The 24,883-nt window shown below is 42.3% G+C and overlaps 2 protein-coding genes across 11 annotated transcripts in view; one reads left to right on the top strand and one right to left on the bottom strand.

Annotated features, from left to right (window-relative positions):
- The window catches only part of LOC137249931 (uncharacterized), a 281,596-nt gene that overhangs the window by 119,622 nt on the left and 137,091 nt on the right, over positions 1-24,883 (top strand). The gene's annotated exons all lie outside the window — the stretch shown is intronic.
- The window catches only part of tefu (Serine/threonine-protein kinase tefu), a 261,095-nt gene that overhangs the window by 104,301 nt on the left and 131,911 nt on the right, over positions 1-24,883 (bottom strand). For all 10 annotated transcript variants that reach the window (XR_010952623.1, XR_010952624.1, XM_067782012.1 and 7 more), the window contains 2 exons: positions 22,067-23,051; positions 19,081-19,258 (listed from right to left, as the gene is read on the bottom strand). Coding sequence is in view for 8 of the 10 variants with exons in the window: in XM_067782012.1 (XP_067638113.1) it covers positions 19,081-19,258; positions 22,067-23,051 (1,163 nt within the window). In the remaining 2 variants the exon portion in view is untranslated. The remainder of the gene's footprint in view (positions 1-19,080; positions 19,259-22,066; positions 23,052-24,883) is intronic.

Consider the following 24,883-nt stretch of genomic DNA (forward strand, 5'->3'; position numbering starts at 1 on the left):
TTACAACTCAACTCTTATTGGGTTGAAATTTCGCAATTTGGTATTACGGATTACAACTCAACCTGTCAAAAAAAATGTCGATTGAGTTGTCTAGTCTAACAACTTTTTGTGGCATTACCGTTTACAACCTTGTGTTGGTGTAGTTGTCAAAGACTTCAAAATCTTACAACTGATTACTAGCAGTTGTCTCATACAATTTTGCAGTTGTTTTGAAAAAATGTTAAGTTTTAGAAGACGGTTCACCACCTAATTTTTAACAAACATTTTCAAAGTTGGTATCAAAAGACACGTTTCGACCTCCGATTTAAGAATCCGAAAACAAAAATTAAAAATTTTATTTCTGTCATATCATTTCGGTTCAAATTTTCATGTGGTTGTTGTATTTTGCCAGATTTTTTGTACACACTAATGCAGAAAGGCGTTGGATCCACCCAGGGTTATTTTTACAAATCGCGGGCAAAGGCCGCCAACGCAGAAAAATGTTTTGTGCAAAAAAACTGTGCATCGGACCTCATATTTCGGAGCCTCGGGCCATTTTGTGAGTTTTTGTAAATATCTTTCGACAGAAATAAAATTTTTAATTTCCGGTTTCGAATCCTAAAAACGGAGATCGAAACACGTCTTTTAGTACCACCTTTTATAAGAGTTAAATGGTGCACGGTCTCATAAAACGTTACCTAATAAAAACAAAAAATTGAAAGCCGGTAGTTAAACCTTTTTTAATCAAACAATAAACAACAATTTTGTATGGAAAAAACAACGTTTAAACGAAAGATTACATTGAATAATTTTTTGACTCTATGGAGCGACATTCCGAAGTTGGACGAGGTTGGCCGCAGTTCGGATGCAGCCAAAATAGGTAAAATAATGCGAACATGAGTCCCATTGATACTAATTACTACTCCTGGGTATCCTGTTTTTAACAAAATCACTTTTGCAAATGCTTAAATTTCCGCCACAAATTGATCAGCTGTTCAGTTATCTGTCAAATCATCACTTTCTGAAGTTGGCAACTCAATTCAACTTCAACTGAAATAAGTTGTAACTCGTAATACCAAACGGGAGTTGAGTTGTCTTAAAGTTGAGTTGTTTTAATTACAACGCAACAAAGTTGAGTTGTAAACGGTAATAGGGGCAATAATTGTAAGTGTGTTTTTTTCGTTCTTTTGGCCAATTCCCTGCCGTAGCCACCAAGTTTTGTTAAAACGGATTCCTGCACGAAAATAGTTGACATTTTCTGAATTTTAAGGATGCTAATTTCATTGCACTGGTCTAAAATACTTTATAAAGGTTTATTTATTCTTTCCGCAAGGATTGTTTACGTTTTCGCTTCACCTTCCTCTACGCCGGCAGCTTGCTTTGGCATATAACTGGACCCAACGAACAGACACAAATTATAGCTGTATATTATAATGGAATCAATAGCCGCGGCATTATTTATGGAGTTGGAAAGCAACGCATACGAAAATTGCCAGGCGAGAATGGAAAGGCAAATATTGCGAGATTTGTGTAATCCATTTGAGATGAGTGACGAATTGTAAGAAATTTAACTCAAAAGTGGTAAAGTTTAATGACTTATTTTCTTATTTAGGTTCAAAAAAAACTTTCGACTTAACAAGGATGCTTTCAAGTATGTGTTAGATACTTTTTCGGGGCAAATACGTCCAAGGACTTCGACATCGACATGTTGTTTTTGACCTGGAAACATATAAAAAGCAATCATCATAAAGCCTTCTACGTTTCTTAACAAGTTTTACTTACATTTTTGTTAAAATTCTGTTATAAATTAATAAAAAAATAAAAAGAAAATATTTTTCCGCCAACTAATTTGCAACTTAGAAAAACGGAACTACGATCGAAATGCAGAATACGCAAAATCGAACGATTCGACGTTGGATCGAAAGAGATTGGAACACAGAATACCAAAATTGCCAAATCGAAAAAATTCCAATCCAAGTCGAAATGCAGAATTGGGCTGATTATTTATATGTAAAAAGCAGAGAATGAGAATGCAGTTTTACTTTCAGATCACGGGCGTTCAAAATAAAATGATAGTTAATTAATATAAGCAAGCACTGAAGTCAAAAGAAAGAAGAAAAATGGAAACTGCTTAATCTTTTGTTAGGCTAATAGAAAAATCCTACCTTTAAGTGTACTACAAATATATTTCTTGTTCGTGATGATCAAGAACGCGAAGTACCAAAAGATCTACATATATCAATATATAAGAGAAATTTTAAAGGCAAGTTATTGAACTTTCAAATGGTATTTGAATATTTTTAATAAAATACAGTCTTGTCGGAGCTGCATGCAATGCCTGCTCTATCGTACCTCTATTGTATCTGCTTTCAGATTCAGGGAACACAAGGATGTATATTAGACCAAACAGTTCCTATTGAATACCCAGAAACCTGGGCATCCCAACAGACATCTGATTGACGAGCCAGCACAAACAAAATGTATGCCCCGCTTGCAATGTGTCCCCACATGACACCAACCATCTCTTTAATTGTAATGTGGAACCAACGCCTCTAACACCCCTTTCCCTATGGTCCACCCCTGTTGAAACAGCAAGTTTCCTTGGACTCCCGTTAGAGGATATTGATGACAGTTTGTGATCGGTCGCGTCTGTTAGGTGGGGCGAAGCACTGCTTCAACAACACCAACAACAACAACAACATGTATATTAGAACGATTTTCCGTCATCCCTTGTTAAATTTGGTTTTGAGACAAACCGGTTTCGGCGTTGTGCCATCATCAGTGTCGATTTTCTTTCTGATCTGTTATTGTTGTTTGTCCTTTATTTATAGTTCGTAGGTACATGAGCAGGCATTGTCAAAATTGATGCTTGTGTATATTTAGTTATGTGTATGTGCGTGTGTTCATTCAGAACCGAAGGTAGTTTACTAATCGATTTGTGTGGCCGACTGGGGTAGGAAAAAATCCGTGATTTTAGTCGTTTGACCTTCTTTGTGGGTTTGTTGTTTTGTGTTTGTTTGTTGTTGTGTGTTTGTCTGTTGTACCTGTGTGATTACTTCGTTTCTTGTAAACAAGTTTTAAAGGCTCGAATATTGTGTCAGAAATTGTGTTTATCTGTTCGTTTATTATTCTACCGTCGAAAATTTTCTGTTTGTAGATTTCCATGTTTTCGAATACGTTGAGACGTCGGCCTTTTGCTTTTATGTGAAGAACACTAACTGTTTTATTGATGTTTGCTGGGGAACATTCATTCTCGACCATGTGATTCGCGAAGTTAGACTCGGGTATAATGTTTGGAATTCGTATTTTTTTGTTGTAATCTCTAATATGTTCTCTGAACCTCGTTCTTATTTGCCGTCCTGTTTGTCTTATGTAACTATGCTGACATCCGCAGGTAAGCTTGTATACGCCGTGGCTGCTAAACGGATCTCCTGAGTTAGTGTTAGTTCTTAGTTTTCGCCCTAGATTGTTCGATGTTTTGAATGCTGTGTTAATGTTATATTTTTTAAAGAAGTTTGCCAATTTATATGTTGCTTTTCTAGTATATGTCATATATATATAAAGCAAAGGCGAGCATTTGGTTCAACAAACAATGCCTGGAATTGAATGTTACTCCAAAAGTCGCTAAAATAACAATAAAAGCAAATATTAAATCTAGCAGGAAAACAGTTAGAAAAGCGGAAAAGGATTTTTAAAAATATGATTTGGAAAGCTTATACTCGAAGAAGGATGAGATAAATGCCGAGTTATTATCTATCCATTTAAGATTGGCAGAACAACTACCTACGGCTGCATTAATGGAATGTTTCGACCGCATTAGCACAGAAGTCGATCAGGAACTACAACAAAAATACAGGTCGCCGAACCGAAAATTGGACAGACTGGCAGGACGACGAGAGGGTAACCAAAACCAAAAAACTCACCACTTTCACAACAAGTTCGTTAACCTCACAACAGTGGCCATTACCAAGGAAGAGGCACAACTTCTCGAAAAGGGCGTGAAGCACAATATCATGGACCAAAATACAGTAAGATAAACGGAGCAAGCGATTGTAGATGCAGAGATCGCAATATCATTGATACCACAGTAAGAACGGGAGCACGCAAGACACGTATGCAGGGAAATCATAAAAAAGGAGGTGAAAGCACAGGAAGGACAAAAATCGAATACAGAGGAGAACACAATAAAGAATCTACGGCATACACTAAGGAGAAACAATATTGTCACAACGAAAGCGGACAAAGGAAACACCACGGTGCTAATCGAAAAGAAATGAAATGTCCTATAATGAGAGAGGATCCCACAGATGAATACCAAAAACAAATCAAAGTTGCTATAAAAAATGCAACAAATATAGTAGATTCTAACATGGCACATAGATTGGTCCAAATGAACCCTTCGGCTCCTCCACTGATTGCGCTACCAAAAATCCACAAGCCGGACACGCCAATGAGGCCCATCATTAATTTTAAATCGGCACCATGTTACAAACTGTCCAAATATTTAAAAACGTCATTGAAAGCTACTCTGGAGCTAAGGAACGAATATGCAATAGCTAATACAACAGAACTAATAGAGAGACTTGAGACCGTAGAGCTAACAAGGAACAGCAAATTGGTATCTTTTGACATAAAAGATTTATACCCATCTATACCACTATTGGAGACTTTGGACATAGCTCAACAATAGTTCATAATACAAAAAACAAAGTGACAAGTATGCACATCACAAATAAGCTAAGAACCACTTTACGTCAAAACTATTTTCAATTCAACAATAAAATATATAGACAAACAAACGGTCTTGGAATGGAAAGCCCCACATCAGCAATTCTTATGGAAATTTTCATGCAAAATCTGGAAGAAAAGTACATACAGGAGCTTAAGTCAAAATTAGGTGTGTCATTTTATGCTAGATACGTGGATGACATAATATGCGTTTTAACTACTTATAACGAAGAGCTTGTACTGGAGTACCTCAACAAGCAGTACGGAAATATAAAATTTACAATAGAAACCGAAAAAGACGGAGGAATCAACTATCTCAACTCACGATAAATATTGATAAAGAAGCCAAAAGATTTTAACTATGACATATATAGAAAGCCAACGGCCACCGACACAATAATACACAAAACCTCAAATCACCCCCAACAGCATAAAAATGCTGCATTAAGGCACTTGGTACATAGACTTGAAAGAACACCTCTTGCACAAGAGGCATATAAGAGAGAACTTGAGGTCATATATAATATAGCTGCAAACAACGGATATAAAAAAGCACTAGTAGATAAGCTCAGGACAAATGGAGGACCAAAAAGAAATAATGAAAAGGAAAATAAAAGCTGGACGACTATGACATATACTGGAAAGGCAACATATAAATTGGCAAACTTCTTTAAAAAATACAACATTAACACAGCATTCAAAACACCGAACAATCTAGGGCGAAATCTAAGAACTAACACTAACTCAGAGGATCCGTTTAGCAGCCACGGCGTATACAAGCTTACCTGCGGATGTCAGCATAGTTACATAGGACAAACAGGACGGCAAATAAGAACGAGGTTCAGAAAACATATTAGAGATTACAACAAAAAAATACGGAATCCAAACATTATACCAGAGTCTAACTTCACGAATCACATGGTCGAGAATGAATATTCCCCAGCAAACATCAGTAAAACAGTTAGGGTTCTTTACGTACAAGCAAAAGACCGACGCCTCAACGTACTCGAAAACATAGAAAACATTCGACGGCAGAATAATAAACGAACAGATAAACACAATTACTGACACAATATTCGAGCCTTTAAACCTTGTTTACAAGAAACAAAGTAATCACACAGGTACAACAGACAAACACACAACAACAAACAAACACAAAACAATTAACACACCAAAACAACAAACCCGCAAAAAAGGTCAACGACTAAAATCACGGATTTTTACCTACCCCAGTCGGCCACACAAATCGATTAGTAAACCACCCCCGGTTCTGAATGAACACACAGCACATACACATAACTAAATATACACAAGCATCAATTTTGACAATACCTGCTCATGTATCTACGAACTAAAATACAGGACAAACGACAACAACAGATCAGAACGAAAATCGACACTGATGATGGCACAACGCCGAAACCGGTTTGTCTCAAAACCAAATTTGACAAAGGATGACGGAGAATCGTTCCAATATACATCATTTATCCACCCGGTCGGAAAATCAACAAAGGAACATAAGGACTTCAATAAAAAAAATGTAAGGCGCGATAACTTCCGAAGAGATTTTAGGCTGAGCTTCTCTTCCCATTTGCGATTCAGGGAAAATACACTTTAATAAAAAAAATTAAAGGCGCGATAGCTTCCGAACAGATTTTAGGCCGAGCTTTTCTTCGAATTTGCGTCGTGCTCCTTTTAATTTTTCCTACAATTTGGCGGGACGGGACCTGCAAGGCAGATGTCTTTTTACTGAGAGCTTTTCATGCCAGCAATACACTCGGAGTGCTTGCCAAACACTTCCGAGTGGTGACCCCGCTTAGAAAAATTTTCTTCTAATTGAAAAACCTTGTTTTTAAAATTTTTATGTTTCTTTGCCCGGGGCGTGAACCTAGGATCTTCGCTGTTGCAAGGTCGGTTCTGCCGATGGTACTCCCACCACCCCCCCCCCCCCCCCCCCCGGCCTATTAGGCAGCCCTAACATTTTGTCGCCATCTCTTCTGAGTAAGACGGGGCCTGAGAGCCGCTTGTGTGTGTGTTCGAAATCAAAGCACTAATTTACTGTGTATTTATTTAGGTGGGGGAAGTGGGACCTCCATCCGACTCTGGATTGACTTGAGCTTACCTCAGCCTTTGACCAAACCCACCTCATAAATGGCGCCCGAGCAGGGACCCATCTCCTCAGGCGACTATGCCAAAACCAACGAGAGCACCAACACTGTAGGAACGGGTTCACTGAACACACAACCAACAATTGACACAAAGATAAGCGAAACCATCACCACCTCGCTCAACGTCGACCCTCTATGCTGGATTTACCTGCTGAAGAAGGAGAGGCTAATCGAAGAATGCAAACGTTACCGAATTTACACCGAAGGACATACCGTCGCCGAATTGCGCAGCATACTCAGCGCATACGTCCGAGACCAACGCAAGCGTAAGTCAACAGAAAATCTTTTTAGAGAGGTAGAGATGGAGATCGCCGCTGAAGAGGCCCGGCCAGTCACATCTACGCACGAAGCTATGCCGACCGTTACAATCAAAGGGACGTCCCCTCAGCGCGAACAGAGCAGCATAAGTAACACGGAGGTCTTGAACACAGTCCGCCGCTGGGATGTACATTACGCTGGAGGTGAGACATTATACGACTTCCTGGAAAGGATTGAGGAACTGGCAGAATGCTATCTGATTAAGCCAGATCAACTCCTCCCAACCCTTCCAGAGATACTGCGTGGCAAAGCCCTTCAATGGTTCCGCATGCGAAAACAACGACTACACACATGGGCTGAGTTCCGCTCCGAAGCCGGAAAATTCTTTTTGACGAAGCGACACATTAGCCAGCTAGAGGATGCTATTCGCCAAAGAAAACAGACGAGCAGAGAAAACGCCAAGGACTATATCCTCGCCCTCCAGACGATGATTCGCCGCCACCCGACTTTGTGCAAGGAAGATCATCTAGAACGCATATACGACGGCCTAACGGCGGGTGGAATATCGACTTTTTGTGAAACGGGGCGAGTTCCAAACGATAGAGCAGCTTATGGAGCTCACCGACGAGTACGAACTGCTGCGAATCGAAGAAGCCAAACAGAGCCAACTGTTAGCACATAGCTTAAGCACAGTAGTAATCGAGGAGCTGGAGGAGCAGAATGATCAAATAACGCACTCCCTGTCCATACTCACTAACCGTTACGATGCAAGAAACGCCGCTTCCCAAGGCAGTCGGTTCTATGTACCGGAGCGACTCGGGATTTTTCCCGACCAAGGACTGTCATTTCAGTGTGACCCCATTTAATTTGTTTCGTCACTCCCACAAATTGTCATCCTCCCAGCAGCTCCTTGCAGCAGGACTGCTACATATTCTCCTACTCCGGGAAGGTATCGAACCCAATCCGGGTCCGTCTCCTGACCCCGGTCCTGAGAAATGGTTTTGCTGCATTTGCCAGAAAAGAATCTTTTTAGGACGGTCAGACTCTGTTCAGTGTGTCTCGTGCAAGGGATGGTTGCATCGGACATCGGTTGTTCTGGGCTTGATCCCAAAACCCGACGTCCACGTAACTTTTATAAATCTTTTGTGGCTCCTTGCTGCTCACGCCCAAGGGGGTCCCGTAGTCTACGCCTAAGCGTATCCCCACTACCTTCCAGCTGCTGCTCGCGCCCCACGGCGCCAACAACTCAAACAGCTGATACCACTCATAACTACTACCTTCGTAGTAGAGCTGATAGCAATGCTGAGCACCAGCCCCTGCCGCCGTCTTCTTCTCCCCCCCCCCCCCCCTCTTTTCTGGCAGAAATCGTGCAGGTCAGGGAAACAGACTCTTAGTCCCTGCCTCCGTTTGCACCGTCTACCAGCACAGAATATATAGGTTTGCGACATCCGCTCAATGCAGCTCCTGCCTTGGGTGGTCCCACTTTCCTAGATGTTCTGGTCTCCGCGACGGCAACCCCTCGACGGGTTTCATAGCGCCATGTTGCCAGGTCGCAAACCCAAATCATCCGGGTACCCCAATGCTTGCCCAAGGGCGCCCAGTCCCAAGGCCACAACAGCAATTGCGTCCTGGCCTTCCACAACCTAGGCGTAGTCACCCGTCACTTACCCCTAGAGTGGCGGCGTCACCCCTCATGCACTTCAGAATTCTGCAGTTAAACTGTAATGGACTAACTGGGAAGATTACGGAGATAGTCGATTTCATGAAGCGGCACAACATCCGCATTGCTGCGATTCAAGAGACTAAACTCACAGCAAGATCTGCATTGCAGACCTGCTCTGGTTATAATGTCCACAGGAAAGACCGCGAGAGCGGAAATGGAGGCGGCCTCGCGTTTATTATACACCACTCTGTGCAATATTATATATTTGATCCTGGCATCGACCGCAGGGACAATGTCTTAGAACGTCAAGGCCTATCTGTCCGGTCAGACGATGCAAATCTAGAAATCATCAACATCTACATCCCTCCTGTCACCTGTTGCCCCAGTGGATACCGCCCTAATATCGAGGCCTTACTCACTGGCAACAATCGCATTATCTTAGGCGATTTCAATGCCCATCACGACATATGGCATTCAAACTTGCGGGCGGACAGTAGGGGTGAGATGCTGGCGGATCAAATAGACGAAACGACGTTCTGCACAATAAACGGAGACGCCCCCACACGTATGGTAGGAAGCTGTCATAGCTCGCCAGATATCTCAATCGTGAGCGCAGAACTCGTAAACTGCGTCAACTGGCAGTCGATGGTAACATTGGCATCCGACCACCTGCCCATACTTATTTCGTTCGAGCGTACCGCCGACTTCATCGTCACCGAAAAACGCACTTCCATAAACTTCAAAAAAGGAAAGTGGGAAGAATATAAATCTGCAACAGACAGCAGCTTTGCTGCCCTCCCTATCCCGACTGATGCCCGCCAAGGGGAGCGTGCCCTCCGTAAGGTCATTGAATCCGCCTCGGCACATTTCATTCCCGCCGGGAGAATTCCCGAAATCCGGCCCCACTTCCCGGCGGAGGCCGCGAGCTTAGCGAGGGAACGCGACCTTATATGACAGCTTGATCCAGGCGACCCCCAAATAAGGGATATAAACCAACGCATCAGATTGCTTGTGGACGAACACAAGCGGGCGAAATGGGAAGAGCACCTAAGAGGTTGTAACCTCTCTACCGGTGTAGGTAAACTTTGGTCCACCGTAAAGTCCCTATCGAATCCGACTAAGCACAAAGACAAAGTTTCCATCGCCTTTGGCGATAAGGTGCTGTCGGATGCGAAAAAATGCGCGAGCGCTTTCTGCCGACAATACATAATGCATTCTACGGTCGACAAAGATAGACGGAGAGCCAATAGACACGCACATAAACACAAATTCAGCGCGTCACCAATCACCATCACCGCTAGAGAGGTTGAGGACGGCATTGGTCGCGCTAAACCATCCAAAGCAGTGGGCCCAGACGGCATAGCCATGCCGATGCTTAAAAACCTAGGGAAAGAGGGTTTCAAATATTTAGCGCATGTCTTCAACCTGTCTCTTTCCACCTTTGTCATACCCGAGAAATGGAAAATGGCCAAGGTGGTCCCGCTACTAAAGCCTGGGAAACCAGCTAACGTAGGTGAGTCATATCGTCCGATATCTCTCCTATCGCCAGTGGCAAAGACGCTTGAAGCCATTTTGCTCAATTATTTCCAAGCACATTTGCAGCTAGCCCCTCATCAGCATGGCTTCAGAAAACTCCATAGCACTACCTCCGCGCTAAATGCCATTAGCACCCAGATAAATTGCGGCTTGAATCAATACCCCCACCATAGAACAGTACTCGTAGCGCTAGACCTATCAAAAGCTTTTGATACGGTCAACCATGGCTCGTTACTGCAATACCATGTCTTAAAAGGTGAACCGCAAATTATCTGGGTGGTCGGCAGGCATCGGTGCAATTCAGAAACGAAACATCAAAACAAAGGAGAATTAAACAAGGGGTGCCACAGGGTGGTGTCCTATCCCCACTTTTGTTTAATTTCTACATATCTAAGCTACCTTCACCACCAGAAGGAGTCACAATCGTTTCCTACGCCGATGACTGCACAATAATGGCCACAGGCCCAGGCCCAGAGATCGATGAGCTATGCAATAAAATAAACGGCTATCTCCCTGATCTCTCCAGTTTTTTCGCCTCGCGAAACCTGGCATTGTCACCGACTAAATCTTCCGCGACCTTAGTTACAACATGGACGCCCCAAATGTCGACCATATTGAACATCCACGTCGATGGCACTACGCTACCGACTGTCCTACACCCCAAAATCTTGGGTGTGACGTTTGATCAGGATCTACATTTTGGTGCGCACGCAACCGCAATTGTTCCGAGAATTCAGAGCCGTAATAAAATCCTCAAATCCCTTGCTGGCAGTACCTAAGGAAAAGATAAAGAAACGCTCTTGACCACATACAAAGCAATTAGCCAGCCGATTACGTGATACGCGTCACCCATATGGTCGCCAAGCCTAAAAACCACCCACTGGAAGAAACTACAGGCCTGCCAAAATACTGCTCTCAGAATCGCCACGGGCTGTCTTCTTATGTCCCCAGAACACCATCTGCATAATGAGGCGAGAATACTCCCCATCAGGGAGAGAAATGAGATGCTGACCAAACAGTTTCTGTTGAATACCCAGAAACCTGGGCATCCCAACAGACATCTGATTGACGAACCAGCACCGCCTAGGGGCCTAAGGAGTCATCTCCGTAAGCATTTTGAGGAAATACGGCACCTGAGAACCCAGCCGTATGAAGCGAAAAAACACAAGCAGGTCCTTGGTGAACTCCATAGACAGGCGTCGGACCTTTATGTCGGGAATTGCCCGGTGAATCCAGTACTTGAAGAAAAATATCCAGAACTCGCGGAAGAGGAACGCATACTCCCCAGGGAAACGCGTGTCACTCTTGCTCAACTTCGTTCTGGATACTGTAACAGGTTAAACTCTTACCTATCCAGAATCAACCCCGACATACAAAATGTATGCCCCGCTTGCAATGTGTCCCCACATGACACCAACCATCTCTTTAATTGTAATGTGGAACCAACGCCTCTAACACCCCTTTCCTTATGGTCCACTCCTGTTGAAACGGCAAGTTTCCTTGGACTCCCGTTAGAGGATATTGATGACAATTTGTGATCGGTCGCGGCTATTAGGTGGGGCGAGCATTGCTACAACAACAACAACATGCAAGAAGCGCGGCCACCGCCGCTTCCAATGCACCGGCAAAAGACGACTTTTTTGTTCTAGATGCGGCCGAGACGGAACGTTCTCCAGGGATAGTGCATGCTACGGAATGAACCGAAATAATCTGATAACACCCGCACTATTATCATCCGTAGCCAAAGGGAAGGGAGATAACGGACATTTTTACCTACAGGTGTCCATCGAAGGATTGATGTGCCGCGCCCTGATCGACCCGGGGCCACCGCGACATACATCAATGAAGCCGTAAGAAGGCATCTGGAACGACGAAAGATTCCACCGTTATCCAATCGTCGCAACGTGAACTCGCCGACGAATCATGCATTGCGAGCACCCACTCCTACCAGGTCAAGGTCAAATACAATGGTCAAACAGACAGTACGTTGGTATCTGTTATCCCTAATTTGGCCGAGAGTATTATCCCGGTTATGGATTTTTTGGCAAAGCGCAACGTTTCCGTCTCACTGGATGGAAAGCCCCTTACCCCAGCCGGTCCAACGAAGGCAAACGCACCCGTTGTTGTTGTTGTTGTTGTTGTAGCAATGCTCGCCCCACCTAATAGCCACGACCGATCACAAATTGTCATCAATATCCTCTAACGGGAGTCCAAGGAAACTTGCCGTTCCAACAGGGGTAGACCATAAGGAAAGGGGTGTTAGAGGCGTTAGTTCCACATTACAATTGAAGAGATGGTTGGTGTCATGTGGGGACACATTGCAAGCGGGGCATACATTTTGTATGTCGGGGTTGAGTCTGGATAGGTAAGAGTTTAACCTGTTACAGTATCCAGAACGAAGTTGAGCAAGAGTGACACGCGTTTCCCTGGGGAGTATGCGTTCCTCTTCCGCGAGTTTTGGATAATTTTCTTTAAGTACTGGATTCACCGGGCAATTCCCGGCATAAAGGTCCGACGCCTGTTTATGGAGTTCACAAAGGACCTGCTTGTGTTTTTTCACTTCATACGGCTGGGTTCTCAGGTGCCGTATTTCCACAAAATGCTTACGGAGATGACTCCTTAAGCCCCTAGGCGGTGCTGGTTCATCAATCAGATGTCTGTTGGGATGCCCAGGTTTCTGGGTATTCAACAGGAACTGTTTGGGCAGCATCTCATTTCTCTCCCTGATGGGGAGTATTCTCGCCTCATTATGCAGATGGTGTTCTGGGGACATAAGAAGACAGCCCGTGGCGATTCTGAGATATGTATTTTGGCAGGCCTTTAGTTTCTTCCAGTGGGTGATTTTTAGGCTTGGCGACCATATGGGTGACGCGTAGCACGTAATCGGCTGGCAAATTGCTTTGTATGTAGTCATGAGCGTTTCTTTATCTTTTCCCCAGGTACTGCCAGCGAGGGATTTGAGGATTTTGTTACGGCTCTGAATTCTCGGAACAATTGCGGCTGCGTGCTCACCAAAATGTAGATCCTGATCAAACGTCACACCCAAGATTTTGGGGTGTAGGACAGTCGGTAGCGTAGTGCCATCGACGTGGGTGTTAAAAATGGTCGACATTTGGGACGTCCATGTTGTAAATAAGGTCGCGGAAGATTTAGTCGGTGATAATGCCAGGCTTCGCGAGGCGAAAAAACTGGAGAGATCAGGGAGGTAGCCGTTTATTTTATTGCATAGCGCATCGATCTTTGGGCCTGGGTCTGTGGCCATTATTGTGCAGTCATCGGCGTAGGAAACGATTGTGACTCCTTCTGGTGGTGAAGGTAGCTTAGATATGTAGAAATTAAACAAAAGTGGGGATAGGACACCACCCTGTGGCACCCATTATTTAATTCTCCTTGATTTTGATGTTTCGTTTCTAAATTGCACCGATGCCTGCCGACTACCCAGATAATTTGCAGTCCACCTTTTAAGACATGGGGGAAGGGTAGACCCTTCCAGGCCTTGCAGTAACAAGCCATGGTTGACCGTATCAAAAGCTTTTGATAGGTCTAGCGCTACGAGTACTGTTCTATGGTGGGCGTATTGATTTAAACCGCAATTTATCTGGGTGCTAATGGCATTTAGCGCGGTGGTAGTGCTATGGAGTTTTCTGAAGCCATGCTGATGAGGGGCTAGCTGCAAATTTGCTTGGAAATAAGGGAGCAAAATGGCTTCAAGCGTCTTTGCCACTGGCGATAGGAGAGATATCGGACGATACGACTCACCTATGTAAGCTGGTTTCCCAGGCTTTAGTAGCGGGACCACCTTGGCCATTTTCAATTTCTCGGGTATGACAAATGTGGAAAGAGACAGGTTGAAGACATGCGCTAAATATTTGAAACCCTCTTTCCATAGGCTTTTAAGCATCGGCATGGCTATGCCGTCTGGGCCCACTGCTTTGGATGGTTTAGCACGACAAATGGCGTCCTCAACCTCTTTAGCGGTGATGGTGATTGGTGACGCGCTGAATTTGTGTTTATGTGCGTGTCTATTGGCTCCCCGTCTATCTTTGTCGACTGTATGATGCATTATATATTGTCGGCAGAAAGCGCTCGCGCATTTTTTCGCGTCCGACAGCAATTTGTCGCCAAAGGCGATGGAAACTTTGCCTTTGTGCTTAGTCGGATTCGATAGGGACTTTACGGTGGACCAAAGTTTACCTACACCGGTAGAGAGGTTACAACCTCTTAGGTGCTCTTCCCATTTCGCCCGCTTGTGTTCGTCCACAAGCAATCTGATGCGTTGGTTTATATCCCTTATTTGGGGGTCGCCTGGATCAAGCTGTCTTATAAGGTCGCGTTCCCTCGCTAAGCTCGCGGCCTCCGCCGGGAAGTGGGGCCAGATTTCGGGAATTCTCCCGGCGGGAATGAAATGTGCCGAGGCGGATTCAATGACCTTACGGAAGGCACGTTCCCCTTGGCGGGCATCAGTCGGGATAGGGAGGGCAGCAAAGCTGCTTTCTGTAAAGGATTTATATTCTTTTTGAAGTTTATGAAAGTGCGTTTTTCAGTGACGATGAAGTCGGCGGTACGCTCGAGCGAAATAAGTATGGGCAGGTGGTCGGATGCCAATGTTACCATCGGCTGCCAGTTGACGCAGTTTACGAGTTCTGCGCTCACGATTGAGATATCTGGCGAGTTGTGACAGCTTCCTACCATACGTGTGGGGGCGTCTCCGTTTATTGTGCAGAACGTCGTTTCTTCTATTTGATCCGCCAACATATCACCCCTACTCTCCGCCCGCAAGTTTGAATACCATAGATCATGATGGGCATTGAAATCGCCTAAGATAATGCGATTGTTGCCAGTGAGTAAGGCCCTGATATTAGGCCGGTATCTACTGGGGCAACAGGTGGCAGGAGGGATGTAGATGTTGATGATTTCTAGGTTTGCATCGCCTGACCGGACAGATAGGCCTTGACGTTCTAAGACATTGTCCCTGCGGTCGATGCCAGGATCAAATATATAATATTGCACAGAGTGGTGTATGATAAACGCGAGACCGCCTCCATTTCCGTTCTCGCGGTCTTTCCTGTGGAAATTATACCCAGAGCAGGTTTGCAATGCAGATCTTGCTGTGAGTTTAGTCTCTTGAATCGCAGCAATGCGGATGTTGTGCCGCTTCATGAAATCGACTATCTCCGTAATCTTCCCAGTTATTCCATTACAGTTTAACTGCAGAATTCTGAAGTGCATAAGGGAAGGCGCCGCCACTCTGGGGGTAAGTGACGGGTGACTACGCCTGGGTTGTGGAAGGCCAGGACGCAATTGCTGTTGTGGCCCTGGGACTGGGCGTCCTTGGGCAAGCATTGGGGTACCCGGATGATTTGGGTTTGCGACATGCCAACATGGCTCGATGAAACCCGTCGGGGGGTTGCTGTCGCGGAGACCAGAACATCTAGGAAAGTTGCACCGCCCAATGCAGCTCCTGCCTTCGATGTCGCAAACCTATATATTCTGTGCTGGCAGACGGTGCAAACGGAGGTAGGGACTAAGAGTCTGTTTCCCTGACCTGCACGATTGCTGCCGGAAAAGAGGGCGGAAGGTAGTAATTATGAGTGGTATCAGCTGTTTGAGTTGTTGGCGCCGTGGGGCGCGAGTAGCAGCGGGTACTTGTTGTGGCTTGCTGAGCAGCGGGGTTGCTGGATGGTAGTGGGGGGGGGGGGGGGGGGGGGGGGGGCGCTTAGGAGTAGACTACGGGACGCCCTTGGGCGTGAACAGCAAGGAGCCACAAAAGATTTATAAAAGTTACGTGGACGTCGGGTTTTGGGATTAAGCCCAGAACAACCTGTCCAACGCAACCATCCCTTGCACGAGACACACTGAACAGAGAATGACCGTCCTAAAAATATTCTTTTCCGGCAGATGCAGCAAAACCATTTCTCAGGACCGGGGTCAGGAGACGGACCCGGATTGGATTCAATGCCTTCCCGGAGTAAGAGAATATGGAGCAGTCCTGCTGCAAGGAGCTGCTGGGAGGATGACAATTTGTGGGAGGGACGAAACAAATTAACCGTAACCCTGCCTTACATAAGAGAAGCGGAAGACCTCAATGAAGAGCGAAAGAGAGAACACCTAGAGCTCATACAAACACATCAAAAAGCATCCACACACCTAAAAGGGCCAAACTGCCGCAGAACACAGACACAACACACCACTAAAACAACGTTATTACCCATCCTCCTCAGCGGTAATGGTAAGCAACTCGTCACTAACGCCCCGGCAACAATCCTGAGGGATCATAACATCACCCACCGATTTACAGTACCGTATGCCTCCCACAAAAATCCTACCGAACGCGTTAATCGCGTTATCAAAACAAGGGTGGCACAACGTACGAAACAAGACCATCGGAAATGGCACCAGGAACTACCAGAAATAGCGTTCGCCACAATTACGGCCCAACACTAATCAACCGCCGAAATAAATTCTAACCGCAACTTCGTCGGGCCGAGAGAAGCACGAACAAAAGATGACATGCCCAAAGAACCGCCTCCATTCGGCGCAGTAACGTGGCCGCCTAATAAGCAACGAATACTGGACGCTAAGACATTCTGGGGCCCGCCATTAATAGCCGGCCATCTAAACGCCATCGTATGCGACAATCCAACCGCTGGTGACACTATACCGTATGCACCAAACCGAGAGCCACACGATACTACTAATGGAAACCGAGCCCCAGACTTCTTTGCCGGACTGTGGCTAAAACGCAAAGGGTGTTTCACGGCGCGTAGGCTGGACGAAGATCACGCCATAATCAAATCAAGTTGAAAGAACACTCCAAGATGGTACGATTCGCTGGCTGAGGGGAAGCAAGGTCCGACGTAGTTTGACAAGTTTTCTATACATGAAATGTACATACCTTAATTTTGAAATGTAAATTTAAAATGTAATTTAAAAATGTACATATGTATATAGCTTAATCTTAAAATGTAAATTTAAAATGAATTTCGTAATTGCAATGTAAATTTAAACACAAATGAAATGTACACATTATTGTTGAAAAAAAAAAAATCATAATTATAATAATAAAAACATCAACGAACACACATCCACACATGTCGGCCGAGCCATCGGATTCAACCGATGGTAAAATATACCTGGGCTCTGCCCATGGTAGTGCAGGCCTCCGAGCCAAAACCCTAGAATACCACAACCTTTCGTCCGCCGAAGTAGGAGGGGGACTGTAACGTAGCAAATGCTACGCCACAGTATCTATTTCCCATTTAGCGCCCACCCCTAACATTATATTTTCCATTTACTGGCCACCCCTAGTATTGTATGTACCGACATACATATACATACATACTGGCCCAACAACCATCGCGCAAGCACAAGGCAAGCCAGCGATGGTGAACGCACAATGCTTGGGAATTTTCATTCTTGGCGGGCTGTGCGCGACAATGCGAGCATAATTCCCAATGTGTTCATAGACACATATGAATAAAATGATTTGTCGGAATACACCAGGCACACTTCGCCTTAGGTAAGTGGAGTGCGTGCTGGCCGCCATTGGCGGTCGACAAGGGGTGCCCTTTGGGTTAGGAGGGTGCGTTACAAGATCGGTTCCACCGATGGTACGCCCCCCTGCCTATAGGACGCTTTGCCGGTTTACCCACATTTCCGGTGAGTAAGACGGGATTTACACCCCTTATTACTCACTGGAAAGGTAATGCACGAGCAGCCTTTTCAGGTGGAAGGAAACCCGTCCCAACGCCAGTGGCAGGGCGGATTCCCCCACTACCCTGGCAGACTGCCGGAGCCAATATAAATATATTGTAGGGACTCCCTTTGGGTCGACGGGGGGTAAAGTTACAAGGTCGGTTCTGCCGACGGTACTTCCCCCCCCCCCCCCCCCCCCCCCGGCCTATTAGGCAACCCTAACATTTTGTCGACATCTCTTCTGAGTAAGACGGGGCTCACCCCTCCCCCCCTATTACTCAGAGGAAGGGTAATGCACCGATATACGGCTCGGGTAAGAGGGGAATACGTCCCAACGCCTGCGGCGGGACAAACTCCCCTACTACCCTAGCCGAATACCCGAGCCAATATATTGTTGTTAGTCCAATTAGTCAGTAAACTCTCACTTAGACACTTCGCCTTAGGTACATCATCATCGCCTTCCCCATCCTTCCCCATCTCTTCGGGCGTGATCCTAACTACCGCCGTTGTCACCCCTTGGTGAGAGCCACCGTCGTCTTCACCATCTGAGCCACCGCTAGCTAGCACTCTATCTATCTCTGCGGAGAGCCGTCGTCCTTGGATTATAATATATTCTCAGCGACACTACCTAGGGAACATCTCTGTCTCTCTCTCTGCTGGATTCAAGGTTGTGGATATTTTAGCGTGAGAGCCGCTTGTGTGTGTGTGTTCGAAATCAAAGCACTAATTTACTGTGTATTTATTTATGTGGGGGAAGTGGGACCTCCATCCGACTCTGGGTTGACTTGAGCATACCTCAGCCTTTGACCAAACCCACCTCATAATATTTTGCGCGGTTTGTAATTCTATAATTTTTAAAATAGGATTAATGTAAATTTTGATACGTTAGAAACATGTTTCCTTCCGTTAAGTGATACAAATTGTATTTTATGAACGGCGAGTTGACCCTATTTTTGTGGATTTGGTTTCTGTGAACTGTGTAAATATCACATAACCTCAAACCCAGGCATAGGTCCATGCAGTAATTATTTAATATACTATTTCAATACATACCACTATGAGATAAGCTCGATCCCAAAAAATTAACTAACTCCTCTAGTGGCTGTGCCTCCAGAAATTGTGTTAGGATCGTATTTGAAGTAAACGTTTTCACCACTTGTTCTAAGTGCTGTAAAATTTCCAGTAACGCAATACGTTCTATACTTTTTGGATCGTTGCTTTTTAATTGAAACTATGAATAAAGAATAGACAAATTTTGAATATAATTGTATACAAAGTTATGCAGTGCACAGTATCTAGATACATTATTCCAAAAAGGCCGTTTACAATTAAACGACTAAGGGAATAGATTTGACTTAATGTTACAATGAAGGCATGCACGGTTAGGTATATGAGCCTAAATTTTAAACTATTCATTGGTTTAATCAATTTTTCAAAAAAAAAAAAAAATTTTAATGAAAAAATCAACAAATTGAATAGTTGTTTTAAAACTAAATCAAAAAGGTTTAATTTGGAACTTTGAATACAGAAAAAAAATAATCAAATGAGCGGTTTTTTGCAAATTCAAAGAAAATAATATAAATAAGAAAATGACAAACGACAAAAATGCATTAGAATAACAAACTATAGCTAACTAACTTTTGCCGTTTTTAAAATCGAGATTTCTCCGTAGTCAATTATTGGTTGCATTGTCGATTGAGTAATTCACTGCTTGGTTTTAACAACACTTGTTAGGTATTTATTGAATTTAAAAAATAAAGTGGTAGCTCTGGTAGTGAGATTTAAAAATTTAAGAAGAAGGTACAGATATATTGCAAATATAATTGATATTTCTTATACCGATTTCACACACAACTTAAACGAATCACAATTTTGTTTAATGAAATAATTAAGCTTTTCTTTTCACACAGAGCCACTTGCTTTATTATGCGAACATCAGTCAGCAGCACCGAAAAAATATTACGCTTTTAGAAAAAATAGTTAAAATGGATAGCAGCCGTTTCCTCCTATTAACGCCCGGTTTTTCTGTACAAGTTCAACTCAGCGTATCAGTTAAACTAGGCTTAAACTTATTCTGCAGTTTTTCAGTCTACTTCAGCTGAAGATTAAGCTGAGCTTAAGCGGCCGATCTGGCAGGGTTAAACTTCAGTTAACCTACCAGTTATTTGCGTTCGTTCGAAATGGCGTCGAATATACCCAATAAGCAATTGGGTTTGAGTACCATTAGAGTTCATTTTGATAACTAGTATACTTCTAACATCTCAAGAGTTGTTTCGAAACAGTGGATCAACTTGAGAATCATAATGTACTCAGCAAAACAGGGAATTTTTTATGAAGCGAAAAATACTATTAATTAATTTGAAAAAATGATAGTTCCCAACTTGTGGTTATTTAACTGGACTCAAGTGTAAGATTCCTTTACTACAGTATTTTCAAGTGTAAGATGGTAACTCTGAACAAATAGTGAATTGTATTAGATTAGGTACTAGATTAAGAAATGTACGATATTGAAGATTAAGGCAACTCTGTAAAAGGAGAATACAAAGAGAGATGAAGAAGAGGATGGTCGACTTCCGGTTGTGAAATATAGATTGATTGTGGACGAGTAAAAGTGTGTTTTATTAACTAAATTGCATCTCCGATAAAATAAGTAAATATATTGGTCAAGTTTTACGAGCAACAAATGTGAGGCGCAGCAAAACTTTATTAAGGTTCAGTTGGTCTTATATATTATCGGACATCATAGGTCGCTCTCTATCGATGTATGTATTATGTGTTCCAAATATGGAACAAATCGGACCAAAACTACGATTTTTTTGAATATATCGATCCTTGCGCCACCTAGCGGCGAATTTTTTTCACAGGTCGCTTTCTATTCATGTATGTGTTCCAAATATGATTATGTGTTCCAAATATGAACCAAATCGGATCACAAATACGATTTTTGAAATATTTCGATACATGCGCCACCTATCGGAGTTTTTTCTTATTATTTAATTGTCATCGGCTTCTGAACTATATTCCTAGTTTCAATCTTGTAGCTTATCGGGAAGTTACTTAAATTTCAATTACAAAATTCGTGCCGGCCAGCCAGCCTGTCAAGTCAAGCTAAATAAAACCGTTTAAAACCCAATGCTGCCGCACGAAAAAGCCAACCCCAAAGACGGCCTTAAACTGTAACTGAAAACTGCTGGGGAGTTTAAATTTGACTAGAGTGTAAGCAAAATTAGTTTAAGCTTAGCTTAACCAACTACTGAAAAACCGGGCCTAAGGCAATTAAAATAAAATGCATGTGCAAATACTCATAGAAGCTGTACCTAACCAAATATGTACCTATTTTTAAAACGCTATATTATCTCTTGCTGCGAGTGCAGTGAAAATAAAACTTTTGATTTATTTGGGTTTTTTTATATTTGTTATATTGACCACAAAATCCGGCCCATCAAGCACAACGTACTTTATTTTTGACTCCATTCAATAAAGCAATAATGAGATAATTAGGAATTTGTATTTTGTATGAAGATTGAATTCAAAAACCGCTTTAGTGTAGAAAAATTTACTAATTATTTCATTAATCCTCTGTGTGAAATCGGTATGTATTATGTTATTTGAACATTTACTGCACTTTATGTGTATTTTTTTAGAATGTCTGTACTGGTGGCCACCAATCTTGTATTATTGGCAGTTGCATTTCGCGAAAAACCAACGCTACACGCTAAATGCCATTATCTTAAAAGTAATTTAAGTAATTTAATCAAAAATTAAACTTCCAAATAATAATATATGGGACCATGCACTTTTTTGATTTTAAATGCAGAAAATATTTTAATTTCAATTTTAAATAGTGACGTTTTAACTAAAAATCAAGTGCAGTGCGCATTTTGTCATTAAACTCGTAATAGCTTAATTTGAAACCAATTTTGTTTTGTTGTAGTACAAAAAAGTTTTAGATTTAGACTCAAACTTTTAACCGTGTGCCTATAGTAAGTACTAGGGGAGAAATTAAGAAATTAACATGTGTATATACATAAATACATACCTCCATATGACTTAGAAAAAATCCAACACGTTTAATTAGTGGACACTGGCTTAAATTTTGTTTCGTGAATACTTCATAGTACAAGAACGTTTTCAAAAGGTCTGCTAATTTATACAAGGATCCCATATCTTTAACAATACTGGAACATGTAGTTTCTCTTGAAATTTCTATATTAACACTACGCATCAGTAGCTCATAAGTATTCTGAAACAAACAATTGTTTAGTACTTTCGTGGAGTTGCACGATGGTTGAATCAATTGCTGCGTTGTTTTCAAAAGTTTACCATGCTCCTCCAAACAGATAAATTTAAAATTATATTTATACTGAATCATATTTATACAATGATTTTGAGTTTTATCTTGGTTTGCAAAAGATGCAAATATTTGTTGTTCATTTAAGAAATTCGTTACTGCAATTGCGCAGGTATCGTTAATAAGTTTAATATCGACTGGCGTAATATTGAGTAAAATACTGCGAGCGTTTATTTTATCATTTAACTCATATGCCCAAATTAATATCTTTTCAACAGTGTTGGAAGTTTTGTCTATTCCACATATATCAGCATTTATTAAAATTTGCCGTATAGTTTCAAAAGCTTCGTCTCGTCTTAAAATGCTGTTAGTTATAATAGATTGAATTAAATTATTACTTGCTTCAGATGATAGCTTGCCTCGCTTTATTAGTAACTGCAGTAAAAGTAGTTTCTCTTTTATAATATCATTATTTTCGGATGATTCGGATATTAAGAAGTTAACTATTTTGTTCCAAATCGGCTTACAGCAAGTGACATAAGCATTATTCTGATTAGAAACATCGCTTTCTTCAAATATTAATATTGCATTCAAACAACGACGTATGCTGCGCCATGTCATTGCATTCGAAGAAATATTCAATATAGTTGATACGAATTGAAGCAACTCTTGATAGTTGGCAAGATTTATAACATTGTGTTGATTACTTAATAGAGCACCCAGTATTGCAAACCTAAAGAATATAAGGCAGTTTAGAATTTAGTGCAAATGGTCTGCATCATTGTATTTGCGAACTTGTGAAGTATATTTTTACAATATACTTCAATGTTATTACAAATACGCAACTTTCAAATCCTTAGCACATTTTTTTTAAACTGAATAAAGTCTAAAAAAAAAAAAACAAATGTGAAAAAAATTGCTAAAAGAAATGCACGTAACTCTGAAGTACTTAATTAGTTAATAGCGATTTCTCAACACAATAAGCGAGTTCAGAGTCTGGGCATGTATTATATTGGAAATGTTATTATTAATGCTATTAGTGTCTTTCATTTCAAACTTGGCCTTCTTTCAATTAGAAATATCGTTTGGCTTAGCGGATGCCAGTCAAGTCGATCTTTCGAAATTCGCGCAAACTTTAGGTTAAGTACTTTGCCCACCGTTTGCATATCTTGTTAATGTACCTACTAAACATAGTTTTGAGGTTGGGTCGACTAATTTTTTATTGAATACGTGACATGGAGCAAACTGATAAAATGTAATAAATTGTAGAATTTACTGTCTGTCTGGCAGCCGTATAGCAGAGAAAATTATTCTACTTTCATATGCTTTAATACAGCAAAGCTGGGCATTGCACAACCAAACAATTCAGTGGTAGTGGAAATATTTTCTCTTCAAGCTGTTCCCACTAACTATTTTGTTACTAAAATTTAGTGAAGATAGTAATAAAAATTTTAGTTATAATGACATATATGTCCTACGTTTATATGTATGTGCGCATAAGTCGCTTTGTTTCAATGCAATTACACTCAAAACACATGTATAAACAGTATTCGAATTCGACATGCCCTTAAGGTTGTCGACGCTAATCTTTATGTTCTGTAAGTGCTGCATCTAGGAATCAGCAAAGCAAGTTGTGAAACTATTTTCGCGTATTGGAAATTAGCTGTTCGCTACAATTTTTCACTTTAATAGCACCAAAGCCAAACTCTATATTTGATATTTATGATCTACAGCTAAAGCACGCCCAAAAATGTCCATAGAGATATGAAATACGCGGGTTTGTGTCGGTATCAATAATCCGAAAGCGAATATTGAAAATTGAATTTCTGTTAAGAGATATTTTGCATAAAACAGTTGACGAACAGAGAGTTTGTGTTTGAGAGACACATAAGATACCAGCTGAATACTATAATTCGGTCTCATCTCTAGTCTCTAAATTTGAGATTACCCATTAGAGACAAACTCTGTCTTGAGATGATTTCGGTATTCAGTAAGCGAGGGCACAAAAAAACAACAAAACTCACCATTCAAGAAATAATAGCCATCATCCGGTGGCAAAGATCCTGAGCGAGATAAATTAGCCATCATCCGGTGGCAAAGATCCTGAGCCAGATAAATAATTTTGTATGTAAATGCAACAACAACGATTTGAGCCAGATATATCCAGATAGAAGTCTGGTTCAATTTGTGAGCCAGATAATTTGTTAATTACTTTTTAGTTTGGCAACGCTGCCTTTAATAGATGTCGCTGCTTAGCCTTTCGCCGTATGAGTTAAATGAAAAACAGCGGCGACATCTGCCTATCACATTTCACGGGTGCGAAAATTTCACGACATCTGCTTCTCAAGTCTCACAATGATCCAGAGCATTCCCGTGAGAATTGAGCGTGAGCCGGTGCTGTAAAACTCACTGGATGACGGCTTATATGCGCTTTTTTGCAAGCTAGTGGAAATATGTAAAACGCTAGGTAGATTAGCGAATTGCATAGAAAGCAACAACACAAAGTAAGCTAGTTCAGTGACAAATAACAAATTAACAGCGTGACGGGAGGGTGACATACATACA

This window comes from Eurosta solidaginis, chromosome 4, assembly GCF_040869045.1.
Source record: "Eurosta solidaginis isolate ZX-2024a chromosome 4, ASM4086904v1, whole genome shotgun sequence".
In the NCBI taxonomy this organism is placed as follows: domain Eukaryota; kingdom Metazoa; phylum Arthropoda; class Insecta; order Diptera; family Tephritidae; genus Eurosta; species Eurosta solidaginis.